We start from the raw sequence: 21,439 nt of genomic DNA, 5'->3' as shown, positions 1-21,439 counted from the left end.
TGCTATGAATGCAGTGATACCACCATAGGGCTGGAGCCTGGATGGAGTGCATGTTGCAGATGTTAAATGTTTGAGATCTCCGTCAAGGACCTCGGTGGGTCAGATGAAGCGGATTGCACAGATTCAGGCGATCAGAATCTCCTTATCTTTGTATCACTCTTTAATTTCCTTAGATTGGCTCACAGTGATCTTCATCGTCCTGGGCGGCCTCCTGCTCTTCACCCTCTTCGGCATTTGCTGCTGCCAGTGTTGCCCCCAGTGCTGCCCGTGCTACGTCCAATGCCCCTGCTGCCCCACCAAGTGCTGTTGTCCTGAAGAAGGTGAGACTCAATCATCCAAGCGTTTTTGGAATATCATTGTTTTTTTTTGTAGAAATTGATTAAAAATTTTAAAGCACACATTCCCCTGGATTTTACCTGTTTCGGCGTTCTAGCCTGGGAATACCTTCTCGCTTTCACATACTCTACTTACCTACAACTACCACAATGAGTTCCAAACACTAACCATACTTAATCATATCTTACAAGACACCGCCTCCTTACATTGTTCAACGGGCCGCTGCGTATCTTATGACACTGCTCCTCTTGCAACAAAGGGTCATCACAAGTCCATTCCCTCTCTTCCTGGTTCTGCTCCTTTGTCGCTTAACATCATGAGATCCACCCCTTTCTCACGCCTGCTGCGTCCTTTCATGTCCCTGCAGAGAGTTAGTAAGAGTTTGACACATTAAGGCAAATATTTCACAAAATCCATTCTTTACAAACCCGTATTGAAATCCAAACCATAAGAGTACATATTTTGCACCAATAAGCTGCCGTTCTATAAAGCTTAATTTATAGTTTGCTTTAGGGTTAGATTCTGTGATAAATAAGAGTCATATCCAGGGGGGAGTTTTTTGAAAAACAAAAAAAAGATTATAAGCAACAATTATGTTAAAATGAAAAGCATAGCCTGCAAAAAACAACCTAGTTGAGAAGTTAAAATGATTAAGTAATAAAAAATTGGAGAGTGTCAAATCATTATTTGAAAGACTATTACTCCGGTGTATTTAGCCTTTTATTGCTATGACTTGCTACAAAGGTTTTTAGTGCTATTAGCACTAAACTAATCTTCCTGCACATTACCTGGCTGCTATACTGTCCAGCTGTTAGAAACATAAAACCCAAAAATAAAGAAAACAAACTGTTAGATAACCTGAGCTACAGGGTTCCTTACCAGCCTGCGCGTAGTTCGCGGAGTTTTGCTACACGGAACTCCGCGAAGGTACAAAAAACCTCAGCGAAATTTCGCGAGTGGCGGAGTGCAGTGCGAACTGCAGTTGGTGCTGATATTCCGGCCGCTCAGGTAGAAATTCTACCCAAGCGGCAGCTCGTGCTCGTGAAATTACCATTCGCCCTCTCAAATTTACCGTTCTCGATCGCGAGCAGGGAAAATACTCAGCTGCACGTAAGCTCTGCGGAGTGCAGAAAACTCTGTAAACTCCGCGAACAGAGTATAGTTCACTGCCCAGGCCTAGTTCCTTATCAACAGTACTGATTGGTGGGCCGGCCACAATTTCAAGATCCCCTGAATTTGCAGATTGAGACCTATTGGTAGAGCATTACCAGCTGAATGCTCTGGGACTCTTTCTGAGATTCTTTAGAAAATTATGAATGTTCTGTTAACACATTAAATCTGGCTCTCCCATTAAGTAGATGTTCCTCCCTTTTGCTAAAATTGCCCCAAGGTACTATGTGCAGTGCATGCATTCTGTAGCAAATAACACTGCATGCCTATGGTTGAGATTGTCCTGCATATCTGCACTCAAGTGTGACACCTCTTCAGGTCACTTGTATTGTGAAAATTGATTTGTTGTAATTTGCCTCATTTTGGCTTCAGTAAATTGATTTAGTCCCTTTGAAGTAAATTAAGACATCCCTTATGTGTACCTAAAATGTTTGACTACATGAAACAAGCATTGAAAAGCTAATAGGTCACACCTTGAGAATACGGGTGTTGAACTACTGGCTATGCCTATGTTTATTTTGAAAGAATAATTGAAAAAAAAGAAAAATACAATTTAAAAATACTGAATGAAAAGGGAACACACGTCTTAAGGTATCTCGAAATAGAACATTGAAGTCCATATTTTCAAGATTTATAAAAACAAATCATACCAAACAGAAAACGGTGAACAGTGCTTAAAAACCCTTTTGCAAGTCAAACCTATCAAAACATCAAGGACTAGTCATAGGTATTTAAAAGAGTGCAATGGTTGTCTGTGGAAGTGTCTGAGTTTTAAGGAAGCCATCTAGTTTGACTAGGAACTGGAACAAATGCTCCAACCATTTGGTACACTGCAGCAGCCCGGCAAGCATATTTATGGGCTTCCAGGTGAAATGATTTCTTCCAATCAATCTTGTGCTGTAAATGCAGTCTGAGTGAATACAGCACTCACTCCTCCCTCCGCACCATAAATGCTAACTTCGAGTGCCAAGGGTTGTGCTTTCATGCAACCTATCAAATGCAGATGATAAAAAAAATCCTACCGATAAAATCTGTTCTTTAGTCAGAGTTGGCAAAAATCCACCTGTTGCTGTACTTGTTAAGCAAAAGCAGTAAGGGGTGGGAAGAAACATACGTGTGTAGGCGGGTGGAGATGCACATAGGGCAGAGAGAAAGAAAACTACTATAGGGCGCTGAAAGAAAAAGTAGTTCCCTGAATGTAAGCAGTGGAAGAATACAAATCATCAAATGAAAAAAATGGCAAAGAAGCTATGCTTGATTGACGTGGAATACACACGAAGAGGAAGGAAGGCCCTCAAATAAGAAGCGAGCAACTTAGATTGACTAGAAAGCCAATAAATTATAACCAGTGGCTCACCCAGAGCCCACTGTGAGTATTGGTACAGTACAAAGTAGGTCTTTCGACAGACTACCGTATTGTCTGCTAAATTATGTTGGAAATTCTGCGTTCTCATGAAAATTTGATAGAAAACAGGGCAGCGGAATAATCCCATTGCAGTTTTGCAGCGTGAATCTTTCTGGATTCAAGATGCTGTGCATTATTCCGTGGTCTAGTTGTTGGGTCCAGAATCATAGCCTTTTTTTTTTTTTTTTTTTTTCGGCGCCCAGGTGAGCGTTGAAGTCCCACCTTTGGTGTACTTCCTGTGACGTCGTTATAAAACAAGGGGTGACCCAATTGTAGTCAAAGGACCTGGGTATCAAGTGTTATAGTCAACAGTTGGTCCTAGACGAAAATTCACCATGCAACACAGTTACTACATTAGTCAAATAATTCTTTTCATAATCAGCTCTAGATTGAATCACTGCGGTTGATTAGAAAAACACAACATGATAGATACATTAGCCCAGGATGTCAATTGATACATAAGAAGCACTGAGACATTGAAATTTCAATCGAATCCAGCCGGACTCACTTATTTAATATACAATTTGAAAAAAGATTTGAAAAATACTTGCCACAAAACAGCCCTGGACGGAACTGACACGTCCAGAAGGCTGATGATGTTGGGAATCACGGAGAGAAGGCAGGCCTGGCTCAGGATCTCAGGCCTCAAACCAGAGGTGCAGCACAACATTCTGAACACCCCATTCAATGAAGAGACACTGTTTGGGGCGCCAGTGGATGAAAAACTCACCCGCTCAAAAAAGAAAATGAAACTGCAAGGTCCATGGGGGCCTTACTCCGTTGCGGAGACCGAACGGAAGGGGGGAAAACAAGCCAGAAACGTCACACCAGACCTTCCATCAGTCCCACCAAGGAGAGAGCCAAACGCAACAAGGACATCAAAAACAAACCTGACATACCAGCAAAGGGCCCAGTCCTTTCGGAAGAGGGCGAACGGACGTGGACAAAATAAAAGAGGGGGCCAACAACCAACCTCTAAGTGACTCCGTCACGCAATACGTGCCCACCCACAAAACTCCTGCCAGGGTGGAGCACAACAAGACCAACACAGGGTTACACGCTCAGAACATCAACAAACATGTAACACCAGTAGGAGGCTAAGTCATTTCTTCCGGGAGTGGAAAAAGATAACCACAGACAAATGGATACTCCATATCCTACAGATCGCATACTGCATAGAACTGGAAAAAACACACCGCCAATCAGGAAACCAAAAAGAAGGGCACTGTTAGGAAAGGAGCTAGAGCTACTTCAAAAGAATGCAAAAGAACTCCTCCAAAAGGAGGCCATCGAACAAGTACCATACAGAGAAGGAACAAGGGAGTGTACCCTACCAACTTCCTGGTATCAAAGGTGGACGAAACACTGAGACCCATCCTGGACCTAAGGTTCCTAAACAAGTACATAAAGACACAAAAGTTCAAGATGACGTCCCTACAAGAGATAATTCCTCAGATAAGAGAAGGAGACTTTATGGCCACCATAGACCTCAAATATGCCTACCTGCACATCCCAATGAACAGGCAGCACAAGCATCTATTGAGATTTGCCATCAACAAAGATCACTCCCAGTTCACAGCCCTAGCATTCGGACTAAAATCCGCACCAAGGGTCTTCACAAAGTGCCTCGCAGCAGTGGCATGCACCTAAGGAGGGAAGGGATACTTGCATACCCTTACCTGGATGACTGGCTAATAAAGGCAAGTTTACACAGGACATGCAAAGAACACACACAGCGCATGACAAGTACACTGGCGGACCTGGGATTCTCCATTCACTGTGGGAAATCCTCAATGTAACCAGAGCAAGTACAAATCTACCTAGGAGCAGAGATCAACACCATACAGAGCAGGGTGTTCCCCAGCGACAAGAGAACAATGACCCTGCTGAAGGAGACGCGCCTCTACCAGAAGGGGCGAGCTAGATCATAGGCATGATGGCCTCCTGCATACATCTGGTCCCAAATGTACAGCTCCACATGAGACCATTCCAGGAATGGCTGCAAGAAAAATGGCCACAAGCTACAGGAAGTTGGGAAGATCTAGTGGTTGTAACACACACAGTGCAGGAGGAGATGTTGTGGTGGAACAACGAGAACATAACAGAAGGGAAGCCTCCGACACCACCGACCCCAACGGTGACCATCACCACAGACGCATCCCAGGGTGGGGGGTCTGTGGATTCCAGCGGATGCGGTCAAACACATCAACTACCTGGAACAAAAGACAAGTGCTCCTCGCCCTGAAAGCCTTCCAGACAAAACTGTACAACCAGAGAGTGTTGATCCAGACAGACAACACGACAACGATGTTCTACAACAACAAGCAGGAAGGAACACAATCAGCCCCGCTATCGAACCTAGCGCAGGAGATATGGAGATGGGCCATCCCACTAAAAATAGACCTGCTAGCCATAAACTTACCAGGGAAGGACAATGTGGAAGCAGACTGGCCCAGCAGACAGAGAGTGGGAGCTCAATACACAGGAAACGCAAAGGCTATTCGGAAGGTGGGGAACAATGACAATAGACCTATTTGCAACACGCCAGAATGCAAAATGTCAAAACTTCGCAACCAGGGGAAGGGTCCCTGGGATTAGCCCTATGGATAAGCTGGTCGAAAACATTTGCTTACGCTCCCCCCCCTTCCCCTGCCCCCCCCGATACCTCTGATACACAGAGTACTCAACAAGTGCAGAACCAGCAACATGACTCTGATCCTGGTGGCACCGCAGTGGGCCAGGCAGACCTGGTACTCGCAGGTAATGGAAATGGCACAGGGTGCACCCCACAAGTTCGGTGAAAGGAAAGACTTACTCTCCATGCAAAAGTGAGAATTACTACACCCAGAGCCAGAGAGCCTCAGCCTAGCAGCATGCTCCTGAAGACATAGAGTTTGCACACCTGAAGTTACCTGAAAGCATCCTGCGGGTACTACAAGAGGCAAGGAGACCTAGCACACGAAGGTGCTATGTGGCAAAATGGAAAAGGTTTACAGAATGGTGCAGCAAGAAAAAGCTACACAAGAAGATGACCAGGGAATCAACAGTGCTAAGATATCTCACGCAACTACTGAAGGCAAAACTAAGTTCATCCTCGCTAAGAGGACACCTAGCTGCGATAGTAGCATACACAAGAGGAGAAACAGGGAAGAGCTTCTTTACTTCACAGATAGTAAAAAGATTCCAGGAAGGGGCAAAGAGGATTGCACCACCAAAGAGGATGCCACCACCGGCATGGAACCTCAATTTAGTCCTAACAGAGCTCATGAAAGCGCCCTTTGAACCCATTCATAAGGCCACCCTACAAATGCTAACCATGAAAACAGCCTTCTTGGTGGCGATCACCTCGCTGCGCAGGGTGAGCGAACTACAGGCGCTAACGCTACAAGAACCCTACATCCAAATACACAATGATAGGGTGGTAATGAGAACTGACCCTCACTTTATGACAAAGTTGGTATCAAGGTTCCACATCAACGAGACAGTACAAATACCAAGCTTCTTTCAGAAACCGACCACAAGCGCAGAGAGGGCCCTGCACACTCTGGACGCTAGAAGGGCGGTAATGCACTACATAGAAAGAACAAAGGAACACAGGAAGACAAAACAGTTCTTTGTGTCCTTCACAATCAGTTTCATGGGTAGACCAGTAACAAAGGGAACCATCGCACAATGGATCGCACAAACTATACAATTCTGCCACAAACAGGCAGACCAAGAACTAGCAGAGGGGCCACGGGTCCACTCTACCAGGAAAAAAGGGGCAACGTTAGCCTTCCTGGCTAACACACCCATTCAAGACATATGCCTGGCGGCAACATGGGCTTCAATGCACACGTTCACCAAGCACTACTGTGTGGATATATAAATGAACAAGGAAGCACAGGTAGGACAGAAAGTGCTTCAACACATATTCAACAATCAATGCTCATCTTCCACCCAGCCGCCACAAACATAACAAACAGCTACAAAGTTAATGCACAGCATAGTGAATCCAGAAAGATTCACGCTGCAAAACTAATAGTTTCTTACCTGTTGGTGTAGTTTTGCAGCTTGAAGATCTTTCTGGATTCACTAGCGAACCCACCCACCTCTGCCAGAAAGATGAGGCTGCAGAAGCAGGTGGTAATACACGGACAATACAGAAACAGACACCTTGAAAGACAAACCGGATAAATCTCTTATTGGAGAAGAAATACTGAACATTGCCAAAGGATTCGCAAACAGAACACAAAAACTAGAAAGAAATCCGAAGATGGCGCCCAAAGGTGGGAGCTTCCGCAGGAAGCGTGCCGACGTCACATGAAGTACACCAAAGGTGGGACGTCGACGCCCACCTGGGCGACGAAAAAAAAAAGAAAGAAAGAAAAGACTACAATTCCGGACCCAACCTCTAGTCCGTGGAATAATGCACAGCATAATGAATCCAGACATAGTGAATCCAGAAAGATCTTCAAGCTGCAAAACTACACTGACAGGTAAGAAACTATTCGTTATTGCAGAAGCAAAGTGTGGAAGTTATAGCCGGGTTTGTACATTAAACAGTACAGGAAAAGGGGCTCCAGAACCCCACACCTCCTAAAGCAGCAAGTGCTCCTAGCAATACGCATCAATCCACCAGTGACACTTAGATGTGCACACTCACATACCAGGGGTGAATCTAGTTATATTATTGTTGTAGTATTTGGATTGTTAGGAATCTCAGTTGTGCATTCAAGAAATTAAATAAAGCAACGCCTGACAGATGTTCTGCTTTGATTGGAGTTAATAAAGAAGTAGAATAAACCCAGAGGCAGGCAGACTTCATTAACCCCTTCCATGCTCATGACGAGCTCAGCTCGTCATGATGCAAGGTTGAGCTGTGCTGATGACGAGCTGAGCCCGTCATGAACAATGGGAAAACAAAGGATCCAGCACTGGGGGGGAAAAACCTTAGCAGCCAAGTGGTTAAACATAAAAGATTCTGTGGGTCATGAAAGAATGAACACATTGACATGGTGAAAACATAATACATTGCCTGTGCAGTATCTCAAAGGAGAGGTAACCACCAGAATACAGCCTCTTAACTATACTCCAACCATAAAAAGAATAGGTTAATGTCATTTTTGACAATGAATTCCAGAGCTGGAAAGGAGCATAAATGCCCTACCGTTTGGCCTTTAAGTACATGGGGGAATTCTCTGACAACAGTGCGGTGCCACACATTCTCACTCTACATGCACAAGGATCCCCCTCCCTCGCTACCTGCTTCCTTTCCTACATTCATCTGCTCTTTGTACGATCATCTTGTGCAACATTGGACTTGAAGAGCAGTGTTTTATATCTGACACGCTTTTACCTAAAAAGATAAATAACTGGATTGCAATTGAATTAATGCTCCTGTTTCTTTCTACAGCCTTAGCTCGCCACAGGTATATGAAGGAAGCATCAAGTGTGAGGCCCTGGTTGATGGAGAAGCCGATATACCTGGGCGGCGACAGGCACTCACAGCACTCGAGCTACCAGCTGAACCCCCTTCTTCAAAGAGGTTAGAAGAAACCAGTCTCAGCCTCTAAGTCTGTTGGGTACTGTACTGTGGAAGAACTTGGTTGTGAGATGTGTGTCAGGCAGGGTATTGATCATTATGTAAATCAGAGGTGTTCAGAAAATCCACTTGTCCATCCAGAAAATCCATTCATCACTAGGCATTACCAAGCGTTAGCATCTTATGAGGTACATGGCTCTTGTCCATTGACAGTTTACGCTAGAACATATCATTCTGGTGCTTTGTTTCACAGTTATGAGGTTTTTTTTAGCCTTAAAATGCTCAATGTCTACTCCAAAGGCAGTTCTAGGGGAATTTGATCTTTTCACAGTTGGTCTAGTCTGTTTGTGTCTTTAGTACTTTGGGGCAGTGTGTTAGTCCTTTGCATGACCATTGCTTGCGTTATTTATCTGAAAGAGACTCGTTAGTGATAGGTTCCTTACCTTAGAATATCCCCAGGATCAGACTGGATCCGGAAAGTTTTTCGTCAGCAGTACCCCTGCGCGTCGGAAGGTGGCGTCGTGCGGCTCCACGTCCGTCGCTGGCTTTGTATGCGCCAAGTTGACGTCAGACACTTCTTAGGCGCCACCCATGCGTGCTGACGTCAGTTCTTTCTTTTTCCGCGCCAGCAACCGCAGATCCGGTTAGAGCACGTACCCTAGTCACTCTGCCAAACTTTTTTTTTTAGACTTTTTGTCTCCACTATTTCGAGTCTTTGACTCCTGGTGCCACGTAGGGATGCCTGGGTTTTAAATCCTGTGGGGCCTGTCGCCGTACGATGTTGGTGGCCGAACCCCATGGCATCTGTCTCTTACTGTCTGGAGCGCGACCATGACTCCCGGTCATATTCCGACTGTCTGGCCATGGCTCCAAAGGCCTTACGGGAGTGGTCCCGTAAGCTGCTCGAGGCCCGGCAGTCGTCTCCACGCCGTTCGAGATCCAGGGGTCGATCGAGGGACCGACCGCGGACCCATCATCATCATCGCTCCTCGCCGTCCAAGTCTTCACACTCGGAATCGGGTAAGAGACGTCATAAAGAAGTCTCCGACGTCCCCCCCGTCGGTCTCTGGATGTGGACGAAGGGGGCGGGGGTACCTCCCCCGTGGCTCAGTTGGAGCCTGTGAGTCCCGCGGCCTACCCACGTTATCCGGGCCCGTCGGCTATTTCGGCCAAGGTGCAAGATTTTTGTGATGCCATGGACCGCCTTTTCAGGCCTCTAGCTTCTGCCGGCGCGCCTTTGGGCCCTGCGGTCCTACCTGAGGGACCTCCCTTGCCTCCCGGCTCCGTTACCAGTCCCACAGGGTCCGCCGCCAGCGGCTCCGACCCCAGCGCCCCCCACTGCTCCGTTCCTTGCGCCACAATGGGTTCAGTTTGACCCACCTCCGCCCTTGCCCAGGTTTCCAGACAATTTTGCTCCGGCTTGGGACCCTAACTGGGATATGGAGCCAGATCGGCACCGACCGGCGCCGTTCCCAGTGCCGTTGGACCATTTATAGTCCCCTGTTCCCCCCAACCCTCCCCCCGACACAGCCTGTGCCTCGGGCAGTGGAGGAGGGCGACGACTGGGAGGGGTCTGAAGACCCTCTTGCATGGCAGTGCGAGTCAGAACAGGAATGGGCAGAAGAGTTGGAGGATGCAGGTGGCCTTGACCTCTCCTCTGAGCCTGGTTTCCTTTCTCCTGCTGTGGCCATGGAGGAGGGCGCCACATACACTATGGGGCTCCGTAGAGCAGCTGAGGCCCTTGACCTTGACCTGCCTACGGTAACTCTAAAAACTAACCGCCTTACTGAAGTCCTTCAGCCGGCGGCAAGCTCTATGGAGCCTCTGCTACCGTTCAATGAGGTTTTACGGATGTGTTAATGGGCACCTGGTCTAAGCCAGCAACGGGGGTCCCTGTGGATAGGAACATGGCCAGGCATCATCACCCGGCCCTGGGTGACCCTGCCTTTTTAACGACCCATCCAACTCCGGAGAACCTGTTCATCCAAGCCGCTACCTCCCACAGCGCATTCCCTACCACCCCGCCGGATAAGGAATCTAAGAAGCTGGAACAGTTTGGCAAGACACTGTTTTCCTCTGCCAGCTTAGGGCTGCGGTGGGTGAACAACGCATGCCTCTTTGGCCGCTACTCTCACGCTGTGTGGGACATGATTGCGCAGACGCTGCCTCAGTGTCCAGAGGAAGTTAGGGCAGTGCTTTCCCAAGCTGTGGCTGAGGGGAAAGATGCAGCAAAGTTCGCCATCCGGTGTGGACTGGACACCGCAGACTCTTTTGGTAGGGCGATTTCCACCACAGGGGCCCTCCGTCGTCACGCCTGGTTACGGTCCACTGGGTTTTCAGGGGATGTTCAGAGTTCCCTTATGGACATGCCTATTGATGGTACCCGCCTGCTTGACGATAAATCAGATAGTGTGCTGGAGCGTTTTAAGGACTCCCGGGCTAGGGCTAAGTCCTTGGGTCTCTCCACCACGCGCCTGGCCATGTCTGCTTTTTGTTCCTTTCGTGGCCATAGAAGGGGCACCCGACACGTTCGTTCAGCCAAACGCCTGCGCAGAACCAACCTCAGCGCGGTCGCAGACGTGGTTCCCGCCACGGCGGGACAGGGGGCCAGCATGTGGCACAGTCAAATTCCGCTCCCACAGCATCCGCCTCAAAACCTTCCTAGTCCGAGCTTTGGGGTGCACCCCATGCCAGTGGGCGTCAGGATTCGCCATAACCTCCTCCACTGGCGTTCTGTCACTTTGGACGATTTGCAGCACCCACCTGTCCGAAGAGGCTACTCCCTCCTCTTCGTGTCTGCCCCCCGCCATGCCACATCAGTTCCACCGCATGTCGGAGGATCACTTGGCGCCTATCCAACAGGAAGTCACGGCCCTCTTGGCCAAGGGGGCCATTGAGTGCGTTCCTGGGCCAGAAGTAGGACGTGGTTGTTATTCCCACTACTTTCTGGTCCCCAAGAAGGAGAAAGGGGGCCTGCTCCCCATCTTGGACCTCAGGAACGTCAACCGCTTCCTCCAGAAGGAGAAGTTCAAGATGTTGACTCTGGCTCCGGTTTTGACTGCCCTCGACCCTGGAGACTGGATGGTAGCTTTGGACTTGCAGGACGCATATTTTCATATCCCCGTCCTGCCGGCCCACCGGCATTACCTGTAGTTCACAGTAGGCCAAGAGCACTTTCAGTTTGCTGTGCTCCCCTTTGGCCTTAACAGTGCCCCTCAGGTGTTCACGAAAGTGATGGCGGTTGTCGCAGCTCATGTGTGCAGATCAGGGGTTACAGTCTTCCCCTGTCTCGACGACTGGCTGTTGTAGGCGGGCTCGCCCCAGGCAGTATTCTCCCACCTCCAGACTACGGCCTTCCTCCTGCATTTGCTGGGGTTCTCCTTCAACGAGCCGAAGTCGCACCTGAGTCCCTCTCAGAAGCTCCCCTTCAACTGAGCGGTTCGGGATTCAACGCAGTTTCGGGTTTATCCTCCGGAGCAGCGAGTCCGGAATATTCAGGCTATGATTCCGATCTCTCAGCCTCTATCACAGGTTTCAGTCAGGATGAACCTCCAGCTCCTGGGCCTGATGGCCTCCTGCATCCTGTTAGTGCAACATGCCAGATGGCATATGTTGGCTCTGCAGTGGGATCTGTAGTTCCAGTGGGCACGGCATCAGGGCTACGTGTCCGATCATTTCCAGATCTCGGAGGGCACTGCACGACAATTGCAGTGGTGGCTCACGAATCGCGATTGGGTCAATGGCAGATCCCTCTCCCTTCACCAACCGGAGCACACAGTGGTGACGGATGCGAACCTCCTGGGATGGGGCGGCCCTTTGGGAGAGGTGGAGATCAGGGGCTTCTGGTCTCCAGCGGAGTCCCGACTCCATATCAATCTTTTGGAGCTTCGGGCAATCCAACTTGCACTGAAGGCATACCTTCCCTCTGTCAGGGTAAGTGTGGTGCAGGTCTTCATGGACAACACCACCACCATGTGGTATTGCAACAAACAGGCCGGGTTGGAGTTGTGGACCCTATGTCAGGAGGCTCTGCACCTCTGGGCATGGCTGGAACATCAAGGCATTACCTTGGGGAGGCAGGTTCTCTGAACGCCAGGACGGACGAACTCAGCCGTTGGTGCATGATCGATCACGAATGGCATCTGAACTCGGACGTGGCACAAGGTCTATTTCTGAAGTGGGGAGAGCCTTTGTTAGATCTATTCGCCACAAAAGAGAACGCGTAATGTCTTCAGTTCTGCGCGTTGGAATTTCCAACGCGGCTCTCTCTCGGCTACGCTTTTCGTCGCGAGTGGAGCTGCGGTCTGTTGTACGCCTTTCCGCCTATACCACTTCTGCCCAGAGTGCTGAAGAAGATTCAGCACAACTGGGCCCAAGTCATCCTTTTGGCTCCGGATTGGACACGAAGATACTGGTATCCCGAGCTACTCAGCATGGCGATAGATCCCTTGATCCGATAGCCTCTTCGGGAGGATCTTCTGTCGAAGCAGCAGGGGACAGTCCTCCACCCGAACCTGTCCAGCCTGCACCTCTATGCGTGCAGATTGAGTAGCGACAGTTGACCGCTTTCGATCTTCCTCCTAAAGTCTGTGATGTCATTCTGGCACCTCCCTTGCCTCCCGGCTCCGTTACCAGTCCCACAGGGTCCGCCGCCAGCGGCTCCGACCCCAGCGCCCCCCACTGCTCCGTTCCTTGCGCCACAATGGGTTCAGTTTGACCCACCTCCGCCCTTGCCCAGGTTTCCAGACAATTTTGCTCCGGCTTGGGACCCTAACTGGGATATGGAGCCAGATCGGCACCGACCGGCGCCGTTCCCAGTGCCGTTGGACCATTTATAGTCCCCTGTTCCCCCCAACCCTCCCCCCGACACAGCCTGTGCCTCGGGCAGTGGAGGAGGGCGACGACTGGGAGGGGTCTGAAGACCCTCTTGCATGGCAGTGCGAGTCAGAACAGGAATGGGCAGAAGAGTTGGAGGATGCAGGTGGCCTTGACCTCTCCTCTGAGCCTGGTTTCCTTTCTCCTGCTGTGGCCATGGAGGAGGGCGCCACATACACTATGGGGCTCCGTAGAGCAGCTGAGGCCCTTGACCTTGACCTGCCTACGGTAACTCTAAAAACTAACCGCCTTACTGAAGTCCTTCAGCCGGCGGCAAGCTCTATGGAGCCTCTGCTACCGTTCAATGAGGTTTTACGGATGTGTTAATGGGCACCTGGTCTAAGCCAGCAACGGGGGTCCCTGTGGATAGGAACATGGCCAGGCATCATCACCCGGCCCTGGGTGACCCTGCCTTTTTTGATGTAAATAATTAATTTACTCTTAATTTCTATGCAGGTAAGTACTTAATCAATAATAACTCAGATCGGGTGAAAAAAGACAGAGTCCGTGGTGTTAGAGTTCTAGGGGTTTTATTCCTTAAAAAGGAATGGTCATGACCAAGATATCATGTTCTGACCACCACACAGGGTGTCAGAAGGGATAGATGAACGCGCTCACATTTTATTAACAGTACATAGCTTATATACTTATTGTACACCATTGAAAACATTATAGAAGGCGTAACAGCTGAGAGAAGACAAGATAACAGTATACACGTGGTACATGTGCGTAATCAAGAGGCGTGAACTAGAGGTGTGTTCTGGAAACGTCACAGGTAGGTGTCACGAATGGGTGGCACTAACAGAAAATGTGGCAATGTCAGCAGAAATCGGACACTTGGATGCGCGCGCAGCTGCATGACGTGTGATTGGAGGGGTGCAGGGGACTTGACATTTACACTGACGGAAAGAGACAGAAGTCTGGCATGTCAGATCAACTTGTGCTTCTATCATATCTGATATCTGATGTTTAGGAACTAAGCTATCTGGGCAGAAAGGTCTCTAGAGCAGAAGCTATTCTATACTAACTGTGAGTGCGTGTATAAGCGCCTGAGTGTCTGTATGAGAAGCGTGGGGGCATGGGGCCTTCCATGGAAGCCTGGCAACAGAAGCTATGAATTTCTTGCATAGAGACAGGTCGGCCCTTTAGCCCTGTAGCTGAGAAGGATGTTTACTGAAGCTAGCAGGCAGGAATGTATTTTCGGGGAGGGAAACAGATAACTCGAAGGTTATAGTCAATCTTGGCAGGCAGCAGGCTGAGCCAAGCACGGAGGGCCGCGCTAGAAGTAAGTCAGAGTTCACGAGTACGGGGGCTGCCTGGGCAGAGATTTCTCGGAGTCAGAAGCCAGAAAAGAGGCTCGGTGGCAGAGATTCAGGGCCTACTTCAGCCAGGGCTGAAAAACGTAGGAGTACACTACAAAAAGACGTTGGCATAGCATACTTAGGAACGGACCATTTAACCCATTCATGGTGGGTCTGAAAGAGGACAGGTTAACGTTGGACGCAAATGTATTTGCGTCTTCATAGCTGGTACAGGAGGGAAGTTACATGCACTTTAACTCGTACATGGAGTCGGTGGGGTACGCGCTAGGGAACACAACTTGACCATAAAATTTAGATTACCTCATTCCCTCCTTGTTCCCTACGGACCCTTCATGATATATCGATCCTCATAAATCGATCGGTTTGTTCTTGTAACATTATATGTTCATCTTTCTTTCTTTGACTGTTTGAGAGAAAACTGGAATGTTCAATGCACGAGGTGGCACACAGTCCACATATCGCTGGCCCACACTGTAGGCACAGGCAGCAGCTGAATACTATAACAAGGCCAATGCCTAGGAAGGATAAGATCTTCCAACCCCAAGCTGTTAACGTAGTCCAGAACCAACCGGACCAAGTCCAGGTGCCTGGATTCTGATGTATCTGATTCGCAATTTTATGCAGACGGGTAATAGCTTGATAGACAGATGGTGCATTTTGTGGGATGAAAACACAGCAACTTGACCCGATGACCTTACAGGCTCCACCCCTATCTGCCAAGATGACGTCAATAACAAGACGATTTTGAAGGACAACAACCCGCATAGCAGATTGCTCCTCTGTTAAGTTACCTAAGGCGGAGGCAGTTTCGTGTACTACTGCTTCAAGTGTTCTGGTTAATCTGCGTATTAATTTACTGTTTTGGACAGGTCCTAAAAAGAAAAAGAATCCTTTATTGAAATCAGTGTACTGTTCCCATGCCGTTTCTGTGTAGTCGACAAGTGGAATATCTCTTTTGGGTCTATTCTGTACTAGATTCGTATTTCTATGGTAATCAGGGGGAGCTAGAAAAACAGGTGGCAGAAGGAATGCGATATAACAGGTACCATCCCAATCTGGAGGCAAACGTATGTATGCGGTATGACCACAAACAAAATAGGAGTGACTAATAGCTTTAAAGGACGATTTACCATGATCACTGAATTTGACCACAGTAGTGCATTTACTATGACCTACGTGTACTGAACCTTTCTTGCTAATACATAATTCACCTGTGACTGGTAATACTAACATATGGGGCAGAACTGGAGCATCCTCGGATTCTACAGTAAGGATCATAAGGCTAATTGTGTAATTACCTAATCCATATACTTCATTTTCTAGATCAGTTCCTATTCGAGTGGGAAGTCCCTCTTTATCAGGATAACAGACGTCGAGCAGGACTAAGTTCAAGTTTCCCCAAACCCAGCCCCCATCGATAACAGCAATATCGGGATCTAAGGAATTAATTATTTTAAACCATGCTCCACAGGAGCCATTGTGAGTGAACGGGTACGGAAAGAGGGGCAGAGCTCCCTTGTAATTCTGGTAGGGAGGGAGTCGGCCACATATCCAGCAGTCGGTAGCATTATTTGTCTGATGGGAGTGGTGTAACATACTAATGAATGTATTGTTGCGCAGCGCAAGTCTGTAAGAGAGTTCATGTGCAGGAAGTTCACTAAAAGTGTGTTCAGCAGAGACATTGTAAACAGATTGTTCACGCCTGAAAATAGGCCAATATATAGGTAGCAGAATGCTGGCAATAATAATTAGAATACTTAGGAAAAACATTATTAACAACGTCACTATACAGTGACTGCGCAGTGATTTGCAGTATGTAATTCGTTTGATTTGTCTCTCTCTCTCTCTATCTCGATCTAGGGGATACATGTCAGAAACTATTTAACCGATTCACCTAGGGGAGGACTTAAACAATTAAACTGTCTGACTTGCTAGATCTGAGTTTCATACGATATAGTTCTTGGGGAGTCTTTTCTCGTTCGGATACGGTAAAGTCTTTCGTTTCAACACAGTCTTTGGTGGGGGTGGACGAGTCAGAGTCCTGTTTTAGTCCGTTTTTTAGTTCATTGCAAAGTTTGATGTGACTCGTGTGGACCCACCCCTTTCTCCCCTCTATCTTCACGGCGGTCCTGGTGGTAAGGAGGACGGTCTTCGGGGACTTCCAGCGGGGCTCCAGCGGACTTTTCCGGTCGAAATTCCGGACGAGTACCAGGTCCCCAGGACGGACCTCATGCGCCTTTACATCGGTATTGTCAGGGAAGGCTGCTGCAACCTGTGAACGACATGATTGGAGTGCAGACATCAAGGAGGCAAGGTAATCTGTCAACATATTGCAATCAACATCGGTTATTTTCTTCGGAATGGGCGTCCCCCACATATTCGGTGGTCTGCCAAAGACCACTTCGTACGGGGATAGCCCTGATCTAGAATGGGCGACCATTCTCATGTAGAATAGTGCCACGGGCAGGGCGACTATCCAGTCGACCCCCTTTTCCTGACAGATCTTTGCAAGGCGGATTTTTAGTGTCTGATTATGCCTTTCTACAAGGCCTGCTGCTTCGGGATGTCGGACACAGTGGAACCTCCACTGATATCCTAGCAAAAGTGAAACCTGTTTCATCAACTCGGACGAGAATGGCTGTCCGTTATCTGAATACACGACACGGGGCAAACCGTACCGTGGGAAAAATTCACGAACCAACTGTCTGGCAGTGGTCGGAGCAGTGTAGTCTGGAACTGGGTATGCTTCGGTCCAACGGGACAGAGCACAGACAATTACAAGGACATATTTAAAACCTCGACAACTGTTCATCTGGATATAATCCATCTGGAGGACTTCAAAAGGGTGATCGGGAGGATGAAATCCTCCTTGCTCTACAGGGACGCTTTTACCTGGATTGAACTGACAACAGATCATGCAAGTACGCACTTTCTGTTTTGCTGCTGCTCGTAAGTGTTTGTTACTCCAGAGATTCTGTAAACTGTCTAACATGGCTTTCTCTCCGAGATGTGCAGGACTATGTGCTGTATTTATCATGCTTTGAACCATTGAGTCAGGAAGAAACCATTTAGATTTTTCCTTCGTCATCCAACCTTGATCTGTCTGAATCCCTCCTAGTTCAGCCCATTTCTTTATCTCATCTGGAGTAGCATGTGTCTGGATATCGATTACGTCTAGGGTGGGATCTCTAACTGTCATACACTTTGTTGATACTATTGTCTTTGTCACATCAGTAGTCTGGGTGTGAGTCAATGCTGTATGTTTTGCTGTCTGGTCTGCCAGGTCGTTACCCTGGGAAACGGAATCTGTAACTTTAGTATGTGCTTTACACTTCATGACTGATATGCCCGAGGGCAAATGTATTGCTTCTAACAGTGCTTGAATGAGGGGACCATGTTGTATCTTGGCCCCATGGGAGGTCAGAAAACCTCGTTCTTGCCAGAGGACTCCGAAGTCGTGTACAACTCCGAAGGCATAACGGGAATCAGTGTATATGTTAACATTTCTGTTCTTGGCTAGAATACAAGCTCGGGTCAGAGCGATGAGCTCTGCTGCTTGAGCAGACAGCGTGTCAATACGATGTGTTTCTTTAATTTCAGTTTCAGTGGTCACGGCATACGCGGCCACTAGCTCTCCTGTACTTGTTCTCATGCATGAACCGTCCACATAAAGTGTCAGGTCTGGATTTGTCAGTGGGACATCTGTTAAGTCTCGTCGTGGCTTAGTTACTGCATTAATGATTTCTATACAATCATGCGAGGCTGGATCTGTCATAACTGTTGGTAACAGCGTTGCTGGGTTCAGGATGCCGCAGCGTCTGATTTCTATGTGTGGCTGGAATAGCGTTAATTCATAACCTGTTAGTCGTGCTATAGTCAAGTGTTGAGTCTGGGTTCTGTTTAACAAAACCTCTACCGAATGTGGAACTTGTACTGTTAACTGATGACCTAAAACAATTGAATCACTTTGTCTTATTGCTAACGCTGTTGCTGCTACTGACTTTAAGCACGCAGGGAGTGCCTGGGCTACTGAATCCAATGTACTAGAGAAATAAGCGCAAGGCTTATGTGAACCTGCTTGATCTTGAGTGAGGACGGACAATGCTGTACCATCACGTTCTGTAACAAAAAGTGTAAACGGTTTGCTGTAACATGGTGTTGCTAAAACTGGTGCTTGGCATAATGCTTTCTTTAATTCTTCAAAAGCTTGTGTATGTTCCTGAGTCCAAGGGAGGGCAGTCGAAGTTGCTGCCTCCTGTGTCGTTAACTGGATGAGTGGCTTAGCTAGAAATGCATACTGGGGAATCCATTGTCTGCAGTACGAGGTGAGGCCTATGAAGGCCCGCACTTCCTTTTGTGTCTGGGGCTGCGGCATATTTGCAATTAACTGAATGCGATCGGGAGTGAGCTGTCTCCCCACTTTGGACAGCAAGTGACCCAAGTACACAACTTGCTGAACACAGAATTGTAGCTTCGAAGGAGACACCTTGTGTCCCTTGTCGGCCAGGAAATGTAAAACTGTCAGTGATGCTTTTTCACATTCAGGCTCACTTCGTGCGGTGATCAATAGATCATCGACGTATTGCAGTAAAGCGGTGTTAACTGGCATTTGAATACAATCTAGTTGTCTTTTCAGTGCTTGACTATAGATGCTGGGGCTTTCTGTGAATCCTTGAGGTGCGCGCGAAAATTTGAAGCTGCGTCCATTTAAACTGAATCCGAAGAGATATTGGCTCTCTGGATCAATAGGTACGCTGAAGAAGGCGTTCTTGAGATCAATTACAGTGAAGAACGTTGCTTCTGAATCAATGGCAGTCAATAGAGAGGAGATATCGGGGACCACAGGATACTGTGGAATAATGCATTTGTTTAATTCTCGAAGATCAATCACCAGCCGATACACTGGCGGTGCATTGGGATCAGTACGTTTAAGAATCGGAATGATGGGTGAATTACAGATATTGGAATCGGTCTCGACGACCACTCCTTGGGCAATGAGCTCTTCAATTATTTTCAGTAAAGCCACTACAGCATCAGGTGGTAACTTGTATTGTCTGATTCTGGGTAATACAACACCTGCCTTGAGTGTAACGCGGTATGGTGTAATGTGCATACATCCTACATCAGTTGGGCCTTTTGCCCACAAGTAATCTGGTACATTTTTCAATCTGACATCAAATTCACGCAGAACATAATGACCCTTGAAATCCCGCAGAAAGAGTCTAACTCCCTCTGGGGAACAGCATATTATAGCTCCTAGAGCCTTCAATGTTTTAATTACTAGCAGATTTTCTGGACATGATTTTGTAAGTAACAAGTCTGTAACACGTGATAATGGACCCACAGCCAGGGGAACTGGTTGCGATACCTCATTTACAATAGGCTGTCCTGAAAAACCAAGGGAAACATTTTGTGAGCCTGAGAGGGGTGCCCCTGGAACTTCATCATGGCTGATTGTAGTGCGACTTGCCCCTGTGTCAATTAAAAACTTTCTGTCTTTTCCCAATACTTGACTATGTACATAAGGACCTTCTTGATCTACAGGAATTTCAATAAGAGGCAAGCCACCTTCCCTCTCTAGGCTGTTTCATGTATATCGGGAATATTCGGGATAAGCTGACTGGGCATACTGGTACATCTGCTGTGAAACTTGCTGAGTTGCAGCAATGGGCTGTGGCTGTGGTACCGCTACTGTCTGTGCTGTCTGTGCGGATGCATGCATAGGCTGTGTATTCTGCATATGCTGTTCGCTCTGCGAAGACTGATGCTGGTTATGGTCTTGTCTAGGTGGATGCGGTCTTTCTTTAGTTTTACCTGTCGCTATGTTATGTTTCAGAACTGGGCATTCGTGTACGTAGTGACCTGGCTGCTTGCAGTAATTACATGTCCCTTTAACGGGAGCTGTAGTGTGACTTGTCTGGGTCGTACCCCTTCTGTGACTGTCGGATGGAACCGTTTGTGCTACTAGCATTTTCATTTTCGTGTCTTTCATACGTTTCTGTTCCTGATCTTGTTCTTCTCTAATTCTGTTCTGGTGATATTGTAACATTTGTAACATCTGTGATGGCGTATTTGCTTGCCATGTACTCTCGACTTTATATACTCGATTTTTAACTAACGGTAGGGAATTCTCGACTAACTTTGATACAAAAAGATGTGGGTACGACTCGCTACTTGGCTGGAGGCCACTATTAATAATAAAACATTTCTCGAATCTTGAATAGAAGTCACTAGTATCTTCATCATGTTTCTGTTTACAGGACGAGATTGCATCCCAATCCTCCTTTCTTGTTGTCAATAATCTGGGCAGGACCTGTACTATCAAACCTGGTAATGCTTTAGTTTTGTCCCCAAGGCCTAACCCTGGAACCCGTTTTTTCTCTTCCTCTTCTATTTCTGCCCAGGCAATCTTTGTGTCTCCCACCTCCCATTCCTTCTCCTTCAGTTTCTCGAATATACCCGTAGGCAATAATACTTTCAACATTTTCATGATGTCATCATACGTGTAGTCTCCCATCAGTAACATGTCTTTAAGTTCTCTATGAAAACCTGCAGGGTCTTTATCATGGCACGGGACTAATTTCTTCATTTCTAACAGTTCTAATTTTGTCAGGGGCGTGTGTACATACACGCGTTTCAAGACCTTATCCTCACCCATAACAGGGTGCACTTCTCGTAAGGGGTTCTGACTTTCAATACCACCCCCGCATTGCATGTGGTACATTTTCCTTTCTGGAGGTGGGGCGGGAACGTATTCAGAGCTTACAAAGGTATTATATCTGTGTCGCTGTTCTAGAATTATTTGAA

General features: G+C 47.6%; 1 protein-coding gene across 1 annotated transcript in view; it reads left to right on the top strand.

The window, feature by feature from the left end:
• The window catches only part of ILDR1 (immunoglobulin like domain containing receptor 1), a 232,494-nt gene that overhangs the window by 170,969 nt on the left and 40,086 nt on the right, over positions 1–21,439 (top strand). Inside the window, exons 5-6 of the mRNA XM_086935537.1 lie at positions 174–320; positions 8,307–8,438. Coding sequence (XP_086791663.1) covers positions 174–320; positions 8,307–8,438 — 279 coding nt within the window. The remainder of the gene's footprint in view (positions 1–173; positions 321–8,306; positions 8,439–21,439) is intronic.

This window comes from Lissotriton vulgaris, chromosome 8 (genome assembly GCF_964263255.1).
Source record: "Lissotriton vulgaris chromosome 8, aLisVul1.2, whole genome shotgun sequence".
Classification (NCBI taxonomy): domain Eukaryota; kingdom Metazoa; phylum Chordata; class Amphibia; order Caudata; family Salamandridae; genus Lissotriton; species Lissotriton vulgaris.
The sequence above is the reverse complement of the archived record's forward strand: the minus strand, read 5'-3'. Positions and strand labels throughout refer to the sequence as shown.